The following is a 17,658-nucleotide window of genomic DNA, read 5'->3' as shown; positions in this document are numbered from 1 at the left end:
TTTAGAACCACAGAAATCAAGGAGGATTCAGCAAACTTTCCCCCTCATCTTGTCCCATTAGAGATCTTGTTTGTATCCGCAAGATTTACTACTTCTCAAACTCCCCATATCAGTAAGCGTGTATATAGCTTTTCCTGGCTTGAGTACACATTCTTGAAATATTTATATGTTAGCCAGTCTTCATCTAAGCCAGCTCTTTCAGTCTTGTTTCATGCTTTCCAGCCAAACATATTAAATTCTTTGTGCCGCCCTTTTGGTCAGTTCAGAACAGATCGTACAAGAAAATTAGTTGGAGCAAAGATTATTAGTTCACTTTCCCATAGCCACTTACAAAAAATCTGGTGCCTGACACTAAGGAGGTAGAAAGGTGTAGTCTAGTGGTGAAAACACAAGGCAGGGAGCCAGGAACTCCTCAGTTAGAATCTCAGGCTCTCTGAGTAGCCTGGAGCTAAGTCGCTTATAATGAGAACTGGGCCCAAACTGGAATGTTAGATCTGAGTCTTCCAAGTGTCGCGTTCAGGTTGGAGGTAAACTTCATGATCCAGGCACATCTTTACTTATGCTTTAATTTAAAAAAAAAAGAAAAGAAACAAAAATGATGTTAAAAGAGTTTTATTTAGGTTGCAAAGTCAAACCCTTAAAAGTTAGGAAATATCAGAATTCAGAGCCAGTTGAATGATTGAATGTGAGTAATTCATATGACACATTTTGGAATATTCATTTGAATACACTATTCATAAACACAGTTTCTCATAATTTAGCTACCTCTATAGATTTCCCAGGCAATTGGAAATTTTTCCATAAATCTCTGAATACATTTTTACAGGTATATTTTTCACTATTTCCGCAGCTTTCCTTCAAGCCATGAGAAGTTCAGATTTGCACCTGTGTCTAGTTTTTTACATCTTGAGCCTAACTCTAGTATATGGAAATGTTTGAGACTGGGAAGCTGCAAGATACGACTCAACTTTATTGACTTGCAGAGTGTTTTGTACAAGCTGTAATAATTTCACATGGAAGAGAGGAAGGACAGCCCAGTGGTTAGGAGCTACCCTGGGACTTGAGAGAGACAGGTTTGATTCCCTGATCTCCTATAGACTTTGTGTGTGACATTGGGCAAAGTCATTTAGCCTCTCTGTGTTGCAGTTCAGTTCTCCATCTGTCAAATGCAGACAACAGCACTTCCCTACTTCACAGAGGTATTGTAAGGATAAATACATTAAACATTGTCATGTGATCAAGTACGACAATACTGGGGACCATATAAATACCCAAGTTTCATAGATAGCAGTAATCATCATACTGTGAAGATGGCTGTTCCCAAACAGGTTGTTGCACAATACAATGATCCCTGCATGTCTTCTAGTTCCTACTCTACCCTGGAGTCAAAACTCAGTGTCCTGCTATATATGCCTTGATACTTTACACACACCTTGTGCATAAATCACATAGTCTAACATGTTGCAAGTCCTGTGTGTGTGGGCCACCGTAATATGCAGTGTAATTGTATCCATGTCAGTCCCAGGATATTAGAGAGACAAGGTGGGTGAGATAATATATTTTATTGGTCCACTAAAAGGCACTACCTGGTCCACTGTAAGTCATTAGGGCTCCCAAAACTTTTTATAGTTAATTAATAAATAACTGCAGAAGGCTAGAGGCATTACAGTATAGAGATGATGGTAAAAAAAGAATGTTGTCTTGCATTAGAATGTTTTTGATATGAATATATGCACACATAGTGTGTGCTATATTATTTTATACGTATACAAACACATGGATCTAGATGGAAAGAACAGTCGACACTTCTGTTTATTATATATGTGCAGAATTACAGGAAACCATTAACTGGGGGTTCTCAAGTAACGAAGTGGAACTTACAGAGGGTGAACTAATATCACTATCCATATGGTAAAATTCTCTCAGCTTGGCGTGACACTGTATCTGTTTTAGTCTTCAGTTTCTATTTGAGTAAGGAACATAATGCATAGCCAACTCCTGCATTAATGATCTGCAGCAAAAATATATAACCCAGATGTCTTTTTTTTGTTTGTTTTACCATTTGCAGAAGACGTAAGGCCTTAGAGTAAACATTGGTTCTAAACAAAGCAGCAAGAATGTAGCTGCACAGTGCTGTTTGTGTTTAGAGTGCAGAAATTCAGGATATAATTTTAGTTATAGGAAAATGGAGACAGGATAAGTACATCATGACCACAATGATTCTGTCTGTTTGGTTTTGTAAATAGTACCGATAACAACAAAGAAGCTATTCATTAACCCTTCAGGCTGTTTCTATATAATCCCAGATGTGATCTGGCTTGTGGATGATTCATTAAGTGGCGCTGCTCTCATTGAATTATTACTATAGCAAAGCCCCAACATGGTTTTCAGGCCCACTGTGCAGCTGGAGGCGCTGTCTTTCAGATGATATATAAAAATCAAGGTCCTTCTCACTTAAAGGGCCAGATAATGAGCTGGTGTTAATCAATGTAATTCCATTAAAGTCAGTGGAGCTACATTGGTTTACGCTAATTGAGGAGCTGTCCCACAGTCAGTAAAAATTCCATAATAGTTCTTACAAGAGTAATTGTTGTTAACCTTGACGTCCTGCCCATATTCCTGTACCAGGAATTGCATTCTGCTTACTTTCTGTAACTTTAGTTGGGATACTGTATTCTTCACTTCTGTACTGTGGTGTGGGGTTGCTGTGTGCTATTGAACAGCTGCTGCATACTCAGGGTTGGCTGCATTTCAGTAGCAGTAGATAGGATACTCATAAATAAAAGGTAGGGGAAGAGTTCTTCATTCAGATTCAGTTTAGATGTGAATCTTAGAGGCGAAGTATATTGGTTTTCTGATTAATAACAATAATACAAATGGCTGTAAAACTTACCAATAATATGGCAGAATAAAAGCAGACATTCTATATTTAACAGAATATATAAATTTCTTAAAATATATGTTTTAAGAAATTTATTTACTTACTTCATTAATTAATGATCACTGATGGGACGATTATGATGATCTAATCCGACCTTCTGCATAACAGGCCCAGGTGCAGTCAGCAGCCTACCATGTTGAGGCCCATTTTGTTAGGCGCTGTACAAGGAAATTGCTTCTAAGAACTTCTTATCTACAAGACAAAGCCTAACAGGTAGATGAGACAAACAGGTGGATTAAGATGGTGGGCAGGGGGACATGGTAACAACACTGGAGGATGTGTGGAGATCTTAGCCAATCAGGATCAGTAATGAGAGTATACGTTTATACTTGCCAAGGTCTTGTCACTTTTCCCTCTAAAACCCTTCTAAAATCAGCTCTTTTCTCTCCATCGCTTCTACTAAAACTTGGTTTTCTTCCCCTTGGACTATTATTATCTACTCTGCTCAAACCGCACTTCTCTTCTATCCATCCCATATGCTTCCACTAAAATAATCCTCCTTTCCCACTAATCTAACTATGTCACATCTCCTCAAGTCCCTTTGCTGATTCTCTGACATCTGGTCTACAGATCCAAATATTATCTTTTTTCTAAAATTTCTTCCTTTAGGGTGGTCGTATTCAGATTTGGGGGCCTCATTACTCAGCAGATGCAGTTTCTAATCCCAGCCAGGCTGGGGAGGGGCAGGACTTCCTCTTTCCCTGCATGGGCCACTCCTGGGGCTGGGTCAGACCCACCTCTGGGAACCTCCCCTGGCTGCAGGAAGCTCTGTGGCTGATGACTGGGATCCCAGCTCTGAAGGCAGCATCGCTGCCAGCAGCAGCACAGAAGTGAGAGTGGCATGGTACGGGGGGGGGTCGTCACTTTGAGGCGGCAGGGCCAGCCTTACGGGTGGGCACCCACCCATGGTGCTGTGGTAAGGGTGGCGCTGTGGTCCCCCAGCACACACACAGCCAGCCCAAGGCCCCTTTAGCCCCTTTAACAACCTTTAACCCCACGAGTGCTGGGCCTGGAGCCGGGGAGGGGCAGGGCTCAGGGCACCCCGGCCGAGGGCTCCTACCATGTGTTGGGCTTCTACCATACGCCAGGCTCCACGGTCCCACCTTTGGGAACCTCCCCTGGCTCCAGCAAGCTGCTGCTGACAGTGGCGCAGAAGTAAGGGTGGCAATATCATACCATGACACCCTCACTTCTGCACTGCTGCTGGCGATGGAACTGCCTTCAGAGCTGGGCTCCCGGCCAGCAGCCGCTGCTCTCCAACTGCCCAGCTCAGAAGGCAGCACCAGCACTGAAGTAAGGGTTGCAATCCCACAACTCCCTCCTCCCCCCAAGAGCCAGATTTCATGGGGGAGACCAGATTTCACAGTCTGTGGTGCATTTTTCACAGCCATGAATTTGGTAGGGCCACACTGATGGACAGGGAAGACAGCAGCAATCTAGTGTCACAGGAACACCAAGCTAAAAGTCTTGGGGGACCAAAAAATGCAAAAGTATCCTTTGAAACTGCACACATCAACCAAAGTCCCAAGTCTTCAAGCATTCAGTTTCCATATGTGCAGTCTGGCATTTGGAATCCACTTTTTGGATTGCATAAAATGCATCCATCTTCCTAGCCCTTTATTGGAGCTCTGGCGCTCAGAGTCTCTGTCAGTTGCCATGAGCGTGCTTGACCTGAATGGATGTCTTTTTAAATACATTCTCTAGATGAACCACGTTTTATTGGGTTTAATGCAGGAATTACTGGATAAAATTCCATGGCCTATGTTATGCAGCAGTTTAGACTAGATGATCACAATGGCCCATTCTGGAATTAAAAAGCTAATAACGTAAACATTCACATTCTTGACTTGGATCACTGTTTCCATTAGCTAACATCTGTTTGATTCAATTTGTACATCCCTACTGTATAGTTGAAAACTTTATATATTAGAAGTAAATAGTATATAGTGATTGAATCATAGGAAAATACACAAGAAAGGTCAGGATATTCTTGCAATTCAAATGTATTCACTTGGGCCTGTTTAATACAAGGGTGACAGTTTTATGCCAGTAGGAATGGTCATTCCTGTAAGTTTTTTCCGTATGTTCCGATTTTCCTTAAAGAAACCAAGAGAAATGTTTTTCTCTTTTATATATTCTACCACTTGTCTGAAAGGATTATGTAATATGTGGAGACACAAGGAGCCAAATGTATTCCTGGAGGCTATGAGATCACACCTGGGATTAATTTGGCCCATTACGCTGCTATAAATGTTTAGCTTTTTTTTTTCTTCTTTGTCTACAGCCAACTAGTATCTTCTTCTCTAGGTGGTTTGGTTTTATTTTTTTGCTAGTCATAAGGATGAACATAGAAATACAAGCAAAATGCTTAAAGTGCTGGAAGATTGCTCCTTTTCTATAAGATTGATTTAGATTGCTGCTGCCAGGGTCATCACCAGACACTGATTCTTTCTCTGTAAATCTATCAGTATTCATTCAAAGGGAATTTAGAAGTCTGTACAAAGAAGTGAATTTATCATTTCCGATACTTGAGAAAAGAATTCTGCATTTGTACCATTTGATCTGATTTTCAAAGGGCCAAAAGATTGTGCAAATGTGTGATCCATTATGTATAAATGAAATTTGGAATCATATTCTTCAGCTATAAAGCTGGCTTCATTAAAGTCACTGGGAGTTTTGTTGTTGATCTCATCGAGGCCTAGATTTCACCCATGTTGTTCTGTCAAATCAGTCTGAAAATGTTACCTTCTAACCATAAATGACCCGTGATTCTTTTCTAATCACATAGAATCTAGTGCCTTGAGCATGAAGCTGGGCACCAGGAACTCTGAATTCTGGTCTCAGCTCTGACACTGACGCTGACTCCTTCTGTAGCCTGGGGCAAAGTCACTTAAAATTCAGTTCTTCTGTTACAAAGGACTATGTAAAAATGATACTTTTTCAATCCCCAGATCTACTGCAGATCCACATCTAATGACTAGTATAAATCTTAGTACATTGCTTTACTCCTGTTAGCCCCACCACAGCCAAGAAACAGTGCAGGGTTCTATTTCTTCTTGTGCATCAACAGCGTTGTTTACTACATTCCAGTTAGAGGTCCAGTTGCACCTATGCAAATAAGTCTGCACACGTGCCATGTAGGGAATAATTTGGCCTGCAGAACGATCATGACTGGTGATGATCCAAGAGGAGAAAAGAACATAGCTTGACGCTCAGATCCCCAGCTAAGATTGCAAGGCTGGCAGGTAAATCCACTGAGGCTAATGCTATATGTTATTAAAGCTAATGTTAAAAAAAAGTTATACAATACACAGGTTGGGAAAAGAGTGTCTGTACATCTGGGTATAGTGCTTAGATTATCCACAAATACAAAATTAGTTTTCTAAAAGGCATACGATACATAGCGTACACAATCAGCAATAACCCAAATGTAGGTGAATAGATTTAACAATCCAGTTTAGATATTAGAATCCGAGTACTCGGATAAATCACTCATGAAAAATTGTACCGAGATTTGGTTGTGGAAAGCAAACTTAGAATGCGACAATGGCACACTCTAGTGCTGCAGCTGCACTGCTGTGGTGCTTCTTTGTAGACACGCTGGCCAGACGGGTTCTCCCATCGCTGTAGTTAATCTATCCCCCCAAGAGGTGGTACCTAGGACAATGAAAAAATTCTTCCATCGACCTAGTGCTGTCTACACTGTGGGTTAGGTTGGCTTAACTATGTGGCTCAGGGGTGTGAATTTTTCCCACCCCGGAGTGACATAGATGAGTTGATCTAATTTACCAAGAGAGGCCAGCCTTCACAGTCCGTCACCTCTTTTAGTAGTTGTCATGGTGGCACTGCCCACTGGGATATGCATAGGTCTGGCTTGGTACCACACGGCATTGCAGGATTTTGCTCAATGTCTGCAACCAAAACCAAGGCAGGGTTGAAGATCTAAGCTTCTCCAAATTAGCTGCTATTCCATGTTTGCCTCAAACATCTCATCAGACTCTATCATGGCTTTGCATTTCCCCCACTCAGGTCCTACCATGCTCACTACCCAAAAGAGCAAGGTTCAAAACAATATAGCTTGGGAAGCAGGGGACTTTTGTTGCCTATAAGTTACTTAGTACCATATCAGGAAATTTGGGAAGAGCTCTTCACATGGATTAAGACGGCATGAATTCTGGGGAGAGGATATCAACTAAATTCCATCCACACGTTATCTGAGCTGTGGCACTCCCCACCCTCGCCCCCTGTTTAAATCCCCATATATTTGTTCCCGTTGTGTAGTTATCAATCAAGAATTTAATAGCACAAAACGGAATGGAAACATATGGCTAGACATGTCTGTCCTGTTCTGAGTCATACAGCTTAGACAATTCTAAGTCTATCCTGTTAATAGTTATCTCTGCCTTTCAAGGAGGACGATATTAATCATCCTTGTTCAATGCAGTCAGAAAGACATTTTGCAAATAAACATCCTTTTGGTGAGTTTGCTGCTGACCTAGGTTTAGTTCATCTGGTTATTTCCATGGTTTGTCAGTAGTTCTCACTAAAGAATTATGGTTATCTTGTTATTTTCAACTTTAGCATGATTGCCAATTAGTTTACAATTTATTGCCTTTGAATTGCAACATTGATTTATGTTGGATTATATCTTTGTCTGATGGAGAAACCAAAAAAAAATTCACAAAACCAACTGAAAAGTAGAAGAATATGTGACTCCGAATGATGTAAGATTAGCTCAAATTGTTAGATCATGGGGTTAAGGAACATTTGATGGAGAGGAACAAAAGAGAAGGGTTCCATTTCAGAGTCCATCATTCATCTGAAATTCAAACCACTGCACAATACAAAAATGAATTTCTAGGGTGAAATAATGAACTAGATACAGGACATGGATAAAGTTCAGAATTATCTGCATATCTGCTAAGGGGAAATAATACAGAATGAGTCAGAATTTGAATGGGCAACAACAGCTGTATGTGTAGCTAAGATCCTGTTCAAGGAAGCTACTGTGGTCTGTCGCATCACACTCTCCTGTTCTAATTGTGTGCCCTGAGTAGGGCTGGACAGAAAACAAGAACTCTACTTCATGAATAGTGCTGAAGTTTTGACATTTGTTTTTGTTCCACACAGGAGAATGAAAATTAGACTTTTCAGCATTTGCGAGAGACTGAGATCCCCATCCCTGAAGACGCCCTGATGCAGGGATTAGTACACTCACCTGTCATGTGAGAGATCTAGCTTCAAGTCCAGGGCCGTCCCTACCCATACGCAAAGTACGCAGCTGCGTAGGGCACCAAGAAATTTGGGGCACCAATTTTCCTGGTGCCCTGCGCAGCTGCGTGCTGCTCCAGCCCCTGCCCTGCCTCTTGCCCATGGCCCCCGCCCTTGCTCTGCCCCAGCCGCACCCCCACTCTGCCCCTTCCCCAAAACCCCTGCCCTGCTCCTCCACAGCCCCACCCCCACTGCCCTGAGGACTGCCCCAGGGCTGGGCCTGCACTCACCGGCGGCAGGAAGTGCAGTGGCCCGGCCCCAGCTGTGCCACTGGTGAGTGCTGGGGAGCAGTTCCCCTCTGTCTCCCAAGCCAGCCCTGCCCCCACCTGCCCCTGCGGAGGCCTGGGGACCCATACCCCACCCCACCCCACGGGACGGCTGCGTAGGGCCCCAGAATAGCTAGGGACAGCCCTGTTCAAGTCCTTACCCCCAGGCTATTCTGGGGGGCTCTCTCTCTCTCTCTCTCTCCAGAAATTCCATTCTGGATTCAAGGACAGTTTTGTCAATGCCAATACATTTTGGAGTCAATGGGCATTTTCAGATGAAAAATATTTAACTGAAAAATCCCCAACCAGTTCCACTCCTGAATTACTGGTTGACTTTGGGGAAGTCTCTTAGAGCCAGACTGTGCCACCTGGCTTTACGTATATTGAGTAGTGGCCTACTCTGTGAGTTCTCCCACTGAAATCAAGTACTGAGCAAGGTACAGTTCAATACAGGTAGTACAATACAGCCCTTAGCTTCTCTGTGGCTCAGTTTAGCAATCTGTAAAGCAGATACGCTTTCTCATAAGAGAGTTATCAGGCTGAGTCGATTCATGTTTGGAAAACGCTTTGAGATCCTTGAATGTAAAGTGCTATAGTAATATTATTGGGTGAAATCCTGGGCCTGTTCCCATTGGCAAAGCTCCCATGACTTCAATAGAACCAGGATTTCACTCATTACGTATATCGTTACAATTGACTCTCTTCATCAGAGGTTTATTCATATAACTGATTTATTGCTTTAAAAGAGGTTTCTTTAGATGGTGCTGTTTTATGAACAGTAGTTTGGAGGGGGATATATTTTAATTTGAATGTCTGCATCTAAAAAAATATTGTTTAAAAGTCTCAGTTGCTGTTGCTCTTTACAGTAGAAACAACAAGGAGTCCTTGCTGATACAGACTAACATGGCTACCGCTCTTTACAGTGTGTCCTTTCATCAAAATGTCCTATAAAGACACCCGCTAAATCACCCTCCACTGGGCTCTGAACCTCCCCACTTAGAATCAGGATGGAAGCGGGCCAGTTAAAAGCTAATGTGGGGAGCCCTCTGGAAAAGAGGGAGTGTTGCAAGGGAAGTGACAGCAAAGAAATACTTCCTGAAAGAACTAATGAATTTATTACAGGGAAACTACAGACAGGTTATTACAGTCACTCAGCTCTGAACCCTCAGCTTCCCACTTCACTTGTACTGCAAAGGGAGTCAGTGGCTGCTTCAGCTGACTTCCCTTAGCTGCTGGTTTCCTGTCTGTTCAGAGCTCCTGCTGGCCCCAGGTCAACCACAATCTCCAAGCGCTTTACTGCTCCTAGCAATCTCTAGTGCTCTGCACTCAGATACAGTGGTGATGAGTGGCAATACAAACGCTTTGGGAAGATTTTTACCCATGGAAGAGAAAAGTTCCCCAGATATTTGCTGCCTGGTCATCTGGGGGACACACACTCCCTCCTTCCCTCCCCGGCAACATTGTCTTTTCTTCCCTATCCTCTTACTACGGACACCCACTGGCCAACGTGCAGTACTGTCAGACAAGAACAATAAACAAAATCCTACTTCGATCTCAGTTTAAGAGTTTGCTAAACATACTGCTATGAACCTAACTAACTCCATATCTGTGACTACTAGTGCAGAGAACATGATCTCATTGTGCGAGAGGCCTTGGCTAACAACCCGCCTGTTTTCTGTTGAGAGACAATTTCATCCCTGGAGTAACTCCAATAAATGGATGAATTTGTCCCTTAACTACCTCATCACGCCATTATATTCCAGACCGACTCTTTTTCTTAAACATAATGGCTCCTTTAAGTACCTGCTACTTTGACCACAGCACTGATGCCAAAAATTGCTATAAATGTAGACGGCCAAGCAAGTTATTCTTAAAGCAGAATTATTAAACTCTCCTCTTGCTTAATCCTTTATAAACATTTGGAGAAGAAAAATAGGCTTTACTCCAGTATCGGACCTACTTTTCTGGTGAAAAATCTGTAAAAAATTCCATTTCCAGATGCAAAGTATTACTGCGGTTTTATGATAGGACTAAGGAAAATAAGAGCAAAGATGTGTTTCATTTAATAGGATGCGTGGATGTTTTTTGAAATAGAGAATTTGGAGACAGAGGAGCACCACCTTCCCTCTGACCCTGACTTATAAAAGAGTCATCTTCCATTCAGTCTGCCTGCCTAGGGTGTTTTGAAATGCAAGCCTTGTTCCAGGGGAGGCAGCATCTGGGATTTATCAATACTGCAGCACTTTATGTCCATAAATAGTTTCAGTTGTGTACCCAGCTACTGCTTTTGATAGCAACCTTGTGCAGCCACTCACAGACAGAATCTTGCTGAGTGGCTCTAGGTTTTATTCATCCCAGCCTTGCTCCAAAGCCCATTGCTGCAGACTGCCTTGATGTTATCAATATTTGACCAAGACAGAGTAAGGGGTACGGAAAACGACATCTCTGATTTGTGACTCACAGTTCTGCGTTGAGCACAGTTCTGTTACCTCTTTACTAGAAGATTACTTCTGCTGAGCAACCTCTTTTGGTTGGTGTCCTGATATACTAGTAAACATATCCCAAACTATTAGGTCCTGGAAGTCTGGCATCATCCTGCCTGCCCAGAGTTCTGTCCCTGCTGGAACACTCTGGGTTGCATGCAGGAATCATTCCACTGCAGTAAAAGAGAGTTGCAGAAGCCTAATCTGACCGACAATGGAATCTACGGCATGTTTGCTGGGGTACCACTCAGAATTCAAGGAGAAGTTGGCTGCAGGGACCAACTTCTCCCCCTTCCTCCCAAGAAACTAGAATAAAACTATGTTTAAAAGAAATTTGCATAAACATATCCAGGCTTGTCTACACAAACAGCGCACAGCAATGTGGGATGCACAGCTACCTCACACTAGCCTGCTGCATGTTAACTGGACATGTGGACCCTGCTTCCAGCACTAACAGTTCCCTAGTAGGGCACTTTGACCCCGCTTTGAGATGGAAGTAGATCAAAGTGTACTAGGGAACTGTTTAGTGCGTGGCATCAAGCTCTAGTTACTGTGTGGCAGGCAGGCTAGTGCAAGGTAGATTTACACCCCAGGTTCCCCACAAAGAAACTGTATTGGAATCCAAAGATTAACGGGTGGAATCCTGGCTCTACTGAAATCAAAAGCAAAACTCCCATTGACTTCAGTAGGACCAAGATTTCATCCCATGTCTCTGAAATAAACGGAGATTTATTCTTCCATCATTAATGCCACAATCCATGTCACCAGTGAGGAGCTGCCAAAATCTTAACAACCGGTTCCCTCTTCCCCCCACGAGGGGATCATGGCCAACCCCCATCTCCCGGGACTCCTGCCCCGCCTCCTGGGATTCCTGCCCCATCCAACCCCCCGTGTTCCTTGAGGCCCCCCCGGGACCCATGCCCCATCCACCCCTGTCCTCTGACTGCCCCCAGAACCGGGTAGGAGGGTCTTGTGGGCCACCGTAGTGGGTGCCCACCCCACCCAGCCCCTAAGAGCTAGAGGGACCTGCTGGGGCGCGAGGTGGGGAGTCCCGGCGGTGCTTACCTGGGGCGGCTCCTGGGAAGCATCCGGCAGGTCCCTCTAGCTCCTAGGGGCAGGGTAGTGTAGCTGGGGGGGGGGAGCAGGAGAGTTGAATGCTCTAGCTTAATTTTTTTTAAATGATTGAAAAATTAGTATGATGTTTAATTTTAATTTTTTTATTCTGCCTCCCACCCCCACCCCCCAAGTTAATGGATGTGGGGTGGGTCATTACTTTTTTTGTATGTGTATTTTTCAGTTCAGGCCTGGAGCTCTTGCCTGATGTTCAGTATGCCTTTGGGCTGCCATTCCACCCACAGTATGAAGAACAATTTACTCTGGAAGAAAAGAGCCTTTCCTTAAAAATAATGCAGTATATAGGCAACTTCATAAAATCTGGGTAAGTGAGTGACTTTAAAGTATTATCTACTATCTTGTGGGGTGGGGGTATATATTAAAAAGCAAATTTAGGGTCCGATTCTGCCCTTATTCAAAGAGTCTCCAGTCACAGGAGTAGGATCTATATAGATGTGTAAGACTTTGGCCAGTAGTGTTAGAAGGCTGTGGCCAAACCTGGATGCCTAAAATAGTCAGTCACCTACATAAAAATAGCCTAACTTTTAGCTGTGCTGAGCACGCACAAATTCCATTGAAATAAATAGGAGCAATTGGTGACTAAATCCAGTTTTAGGAGTTTAACTTTAGGCAGCTACGTCTGACTATAGCACCATAGGGTTAGAAGGGACCACAAGGGTCATTTTGGCCTGGAGTCCTTTTTCGGAAGCACAGGAAGTAGCTGTGCAAGCTTTGTCACACTGCCCCGTGAATATTTCTCTGCACTAGTCAGGTGGGCCCATTTCTGGGAGTGAGAAATATTAGTGAGATGCTTGTGTGGGGTCTCCACTTGGAAACTGCAACTTGCTGTGCCCCTTTTGAGAGTTTCAGAGGATTGTCTTGAGTCTGAAGCCTGCTGAGGTGGCCAGTGAACATGCTAGCCGTGATGGTGTTTGTATGATGAATGGCTTGTCCAGTACAAATGGATCAGAGATCACCAGATGATCATGCCTAACATTTTTGCTAACCAGGCTTGAATTTGACTCAGTGTCCCAGAGGTGAAAAGCTCCAGTCCCTTGAGCCAGCCAATCCCCATTATACACTGTCCAGATTATAAACTGGTGATGTTTATGCCATTGTTTTCTAATAATCTTTTCTATTTCTTCATTCAGGAATCCAAACTATCCTCATAACTTCTCAAGAAGATTAACTGGAGCTGTGTCCCCATGGCCCATGTTCCTGTCACACGCTAATGGTGATAACTATAAGGAATTCACTGTTTCCTTGCCAAATCATAAAGGACTGAAAAGAGCAGAATGTTCCTTCTGGTCTGATTATATCAAAACTCTCAAAGTTTCTACAAGTAAGTAGATAATATTCTGTCACTTAATAGGGCTTGGAGCCTCTGTTTAAAGTCCTGTCCTTGCTATGGCCCTATCTACACCATAATTCCCTTTGTGCTAGCATATAGTTTTCACAGATTGCCTCTGCTAACGTGGTTGTGCTGATAGATGTGGTAATGGGATAATTTCTTTCTTTAAACTGATTTTTAAAACTTTTCTTGAGACTGCGGAATAGGGACTAAAGTTGAAACCATGTCAACAACAACTGCATTAAGCACGTTGTCCCCCGTCTCCTGTCATGTGGTCTACAATAAAGGTTTATTATAATAGTTACAAGAAAAAAAATTCTTGTCCACGCTGATCAGGGAAAACATAGCAGAGCCCTCTGTGCAACCGTTGCTGGGTGCGTTGTGAAAGTGAAACGTGAAAGCTAGTGATGCCCAGGTATGGAATATCCCCATCTTTTAACTAATGGGAGATGTTCAGATACTACAGTGATGAGGGTCATATATGTGGGCGGATGCATAGATAGGTGGGGGAAGGTAGGAGTGTGGGGTAGCCTCTCTGTAGTTAAGGTTGTAACCAGGCTTCCATTCTAAATCCAATTTTGGCTGCCTAACTCCTTCCAAAATCTTCAAATCAGAGTCCTTTCTCCTTCAAATTTCACTTGTGTGGTCTAGAGGGAGAGAACACTGGTTTTTTGGCCAAACTGGAGGTGAATTGGCCAAATCATTGGCCATAGGCGACCATAAACCAAAAAATAGGGTGTAATTAGCTTGTAGAACACTTTTCATGCTGCTTTGCTACTTTAACTGCCCCCCCGTATCCTAGAAATATCAAATGAGCAGTAATCAGTGTTTCTTCAGCAATATCTAGGGCTTGATCCTGCGAGACGCTGAGTGCTCCTGTCAGGTGTTCCCATCTCCCATTGAAGTCAGTGCTCAGCACCTTCTAGAATCAAGCCTCCAGCATATAGAATCAGTTGAAGCTTTGTAGTTGCATGTATTTAAAGTTATTCATGACTGGGTTAGAAATGGCTGAACATACACACCGCTGAGCTGCTCTCTGTAATTTTACTTCCATGAAATAAATCTGAAATAATATAAAAAGTTCTCCACCTTGAAATAGGTGTTTCATTATGTCACCCAGACCATAGCACTGGGCAATGAAACATACTGTTTGTAGTTAGCATATATTTGGAATAAAAGTCTTATTATCTTTACTTGAAGATAATTTATTGACACTCCTTCTATAAATAGTGCAAAGGATTATTTCATTACTAGCATTGCCATTGGCAGCATATTGAGAAAAGTCTGGGTCTGTTTCATTGTAAACGACTTGTAACCAAAGCTGTATGAACGCTTCCAAGTTTAGTTTGAAACTGGTTTGCAAACTGTGTATGTAGGGAACAGTTCAAATGGGGTCAGGCAGATCACAGAATTTGAATTTCAACCAATGGAGTTTTCAGGGTTGAATTTCATAGTGAGCCCACACATATATTTTGTGTTCAGGTTCGTGATTGCTTCACCAAAACCAAAAGTGAGACGTGTAATGGAAAGTGCTAGATAGCTTTTTCCAGTGTCCATGTTACCGACTTGAAATTAACTGCAAACAAAAGCCATGGAATGTTTGTGGGTATCCAGAGATAGTTGCAAGGGCTTCAAATTCCATCTGCATGACAGGGTCCATTCCATTGAATAACACTATGATCCTGCTCTCCCTCCTGCACGACAGGTAGATTTTGGGGCTCTAAGACTACAGTGAATGGAAGCTAGAAAAACTAGTACTGGGTATTTATTACAATTCAGGAAATTGCAGGTCCAATCATGCAGTCGCCCCGTATGAAATTCAAGCGTGGACCTTCGCCCCCCGCCGCCCCCCCAAAAGGAAAACTGCGACAGAAGCTGACTTAGTATAGGACATGAATGAAACACTGTATCTAAAAGGTATAGTGGGAAGACTATAGATGCCCCAGAATGTTTTGAGATGTGTGAGATTCTGGAAGGAAAGGGAAATGAATTTACAGTCTGGTAGGCCAGGCTCAAAGGAGCTTCAGGAGGAACTTGTTTTTTCACCGGGATGATTAGTGTGTAGAATCAATTGGTTTAAACATCAATAGCAGGAAGCAAAAACAACTTCTTGCGGCAACCTCCACTTCCGACGCAGGAGGGTCAAGACTGCACCACAGAATTACTGCAAATGAAGGTTTACGTTCCAGTGACAGTTACTTAAAGCATGTTAACACCTTGGTAATTAATTTTATCATTAAAGAATCTGTAATTTCTGCAATGCAGTCTGTGTGTGGGCTGCTAAATGCAAATTAGCTGACTGAGAGGTTTACATCTGTATAAAAATGTTGTTATTAAAATGTCGTCGACGAAGCATATTGCTCTTAGCCCGCTGTGTTTAAATGCTGCCTCGATGAAAAAATATTCCATTTATTTTAATCCTATTTATATTGTGGTTTCAGGCAGAACAGCTATTGGAGCGCAATCCATGGAAAGCAGTCCCAGTGAAGAACCAGGTGCAGCGTTTAATTCTGAAGACCCACAGAGCCAGTCAGTGGAAGACAAGGCGGCTTACAGCAAATAGAATGTCACACTGCATTTTAGATTGGTTAATCATGTCACTGTACATCTGTGTGACAGTGTCACAGCACACAGGCACAGTTGCTTCCATTTCTGCAATATCTTTCCGAGCATGAAAGCGTAAGTTAGATACAGCAACATTCAGTGTAAATATATGTGCATTATTAAGTGACACACAGCAAAGTAGTCTGTCAGCAATAATGTTAGGCCAAAAGAAACTGTATTTTATGATGTAAGTGTGCAATAAAACTGCAAAAAAAAAAAAAAAAAAAACACCCCAAACCCTAAAAGTCAGAATTCGTTACTTGCAACCCTAAAAAAGTCACTTAGTCAATGAAAGGAAACCTAATGGAGGATGCAATGCTGGTAGCAGTGCCATGTACAAGGTCAGCATTTATACTGAAGCACCAAGAAGTCTCTGCACAATAGACAAACCGACTGGGTATCTGTGTCCCTTTGGGGTCACCAAGGGGTACAGGGTGAATTGCTACCACCTCTTACAGTGCGAAGGAGCCTTATCCATGCTCACCGGGGGAAACTCGCCCAAAGCCACTGGCTGCTGGCAACATGAGCAGCTCACTCTGGTCTCAGCAAGCCCTGCCCTTTCCCTCTACAGGCCAGCAATTTGCACACACCAACCCTTAGGCTGCCTAAGTAACTCCTTGGGGCAGAGCAGAGGTAACCTGTTGCTAAATCTATGGAGAGAGTTAGCTCCCAGTGTTATGCTCTGGCCGCAGGTTACAAGTCCCAGCCTGTCTGTACATCCCACTTTGTATGCTCAAGTGACTGGTCCCTTGACTTCATAGTGCATACACATTTCCTGCCTCCATGGAAGCCATGCCTCCCAGTTCACGAGGTTCACCTCAGTTCACACAGCACTTTGTTGTTCCTTTAGAAAAAACACACAGAAATTTATCTCTTGTTAAGGTCAGAAGGGACCATCATAATCATCTAGTCTGACCTGCTGCACATTGCAGGTCACAGAACCTCACCCACCCACTCCTGTAATAGACCCCTAATTGCTGGTTGAGTTACTGAAGTCCTCAGATCATGATTTAAAGACTTCAAGTCAGAGAATCCACCATTTACTCTAATTTAAACCTGTAAGTGACCCCGTGCCTCATGCTGCAGAGGAAGGTGAAAAATCCCCAGGGTCTCACCAATCTGACCTGGGGCAAAATTCCTTCCTGACCCCAAATATGGTGGTCAGTTGGACCCTGAGCATGTGGGCAAGACCCACCAGCCAGACACCTGGGACAGAATTCTCTGTAGTAACTCAGAGCCCTCCCCTTCTAGTGTCCCATCACTGGCCATTGGGGATATTTGTTGCTAGCAGTCACAGATGGGCCACATGCCATTGACAAAGATTCAAAAATAGAAGCAAGTAGAAGGATTGGAAACATATGCTTATAGATGTAAGAAATATCAAACACAGTCTAGAGCTTACACATATGAACAAATCTCTTTCCTGTCTGATAAGGTATTTCTCACCCAGTGGTCAGTCCATACATCGCTTGTCCAGCAGAGAGAGCTGAGATCCACTTTCTTTGAAACATTCCCGCTGGAAGAGTGTTGCCGCCATAATGGGTGCTGTCTTGTGCCCTTACTCCTATTATACAGTTCAAGACTTTTTGTCTCTCTTCATAACCTGGGTGTTGTGTTAACTTCAGTTCA

The 17,658-nt window shown here is 43.1% G+C and overlaps 1 protein-coding gene across 1 annotated transcript in view; it reads left to right on the top strand.

Moving 5' to 3' along the window:
* Positions 1–16,836, top strand: part of TG (thyroglobulin) — a 204,517-nt gene extending 187,681 nt beyond the window's left edge. Inside the window, exons 46-48 of the mRNA XM_043539062.1 lie at positions 12,259–12,399; positions 13,226–13,416; positions 15,867–16,836. Of these exons, the coding sequence (XP_043394997.1) occupies positions 12,259–12,399; positions 13,226–13,416; positions 15,867–15,988 (454 nt within the window). The 3' untranslated portion in view covers positions 15,989–16,836. The remainder of the gene's footprint in view (positions 1–12,258; positions 12,400–13,225; positions 13,417–15,866) is intronic.
* The last annotated feature ends 822 nt before the right edge of the window (positions 16,837–17,658 follow it).

Source organism: Chelonia mydas, chromosome 2 (assembly GCF_015237465.2).
Source record: "Chelonia mydas isolate rCheMyd1 chromosome 2, rCheMyd1.pri.v2, whole genome shotgun sequence".
Lineage (NCBI taxonomy): Eukaryota > Metazoa > Chordata > Testudines > Cheloniidae > Chelonia > Chelonia mydas.
The sequence above is the reverse complement of the archived record's forward strand: the minus strand, read 5'-3'. Positions and strand labels throughout refer to the sequence as shown.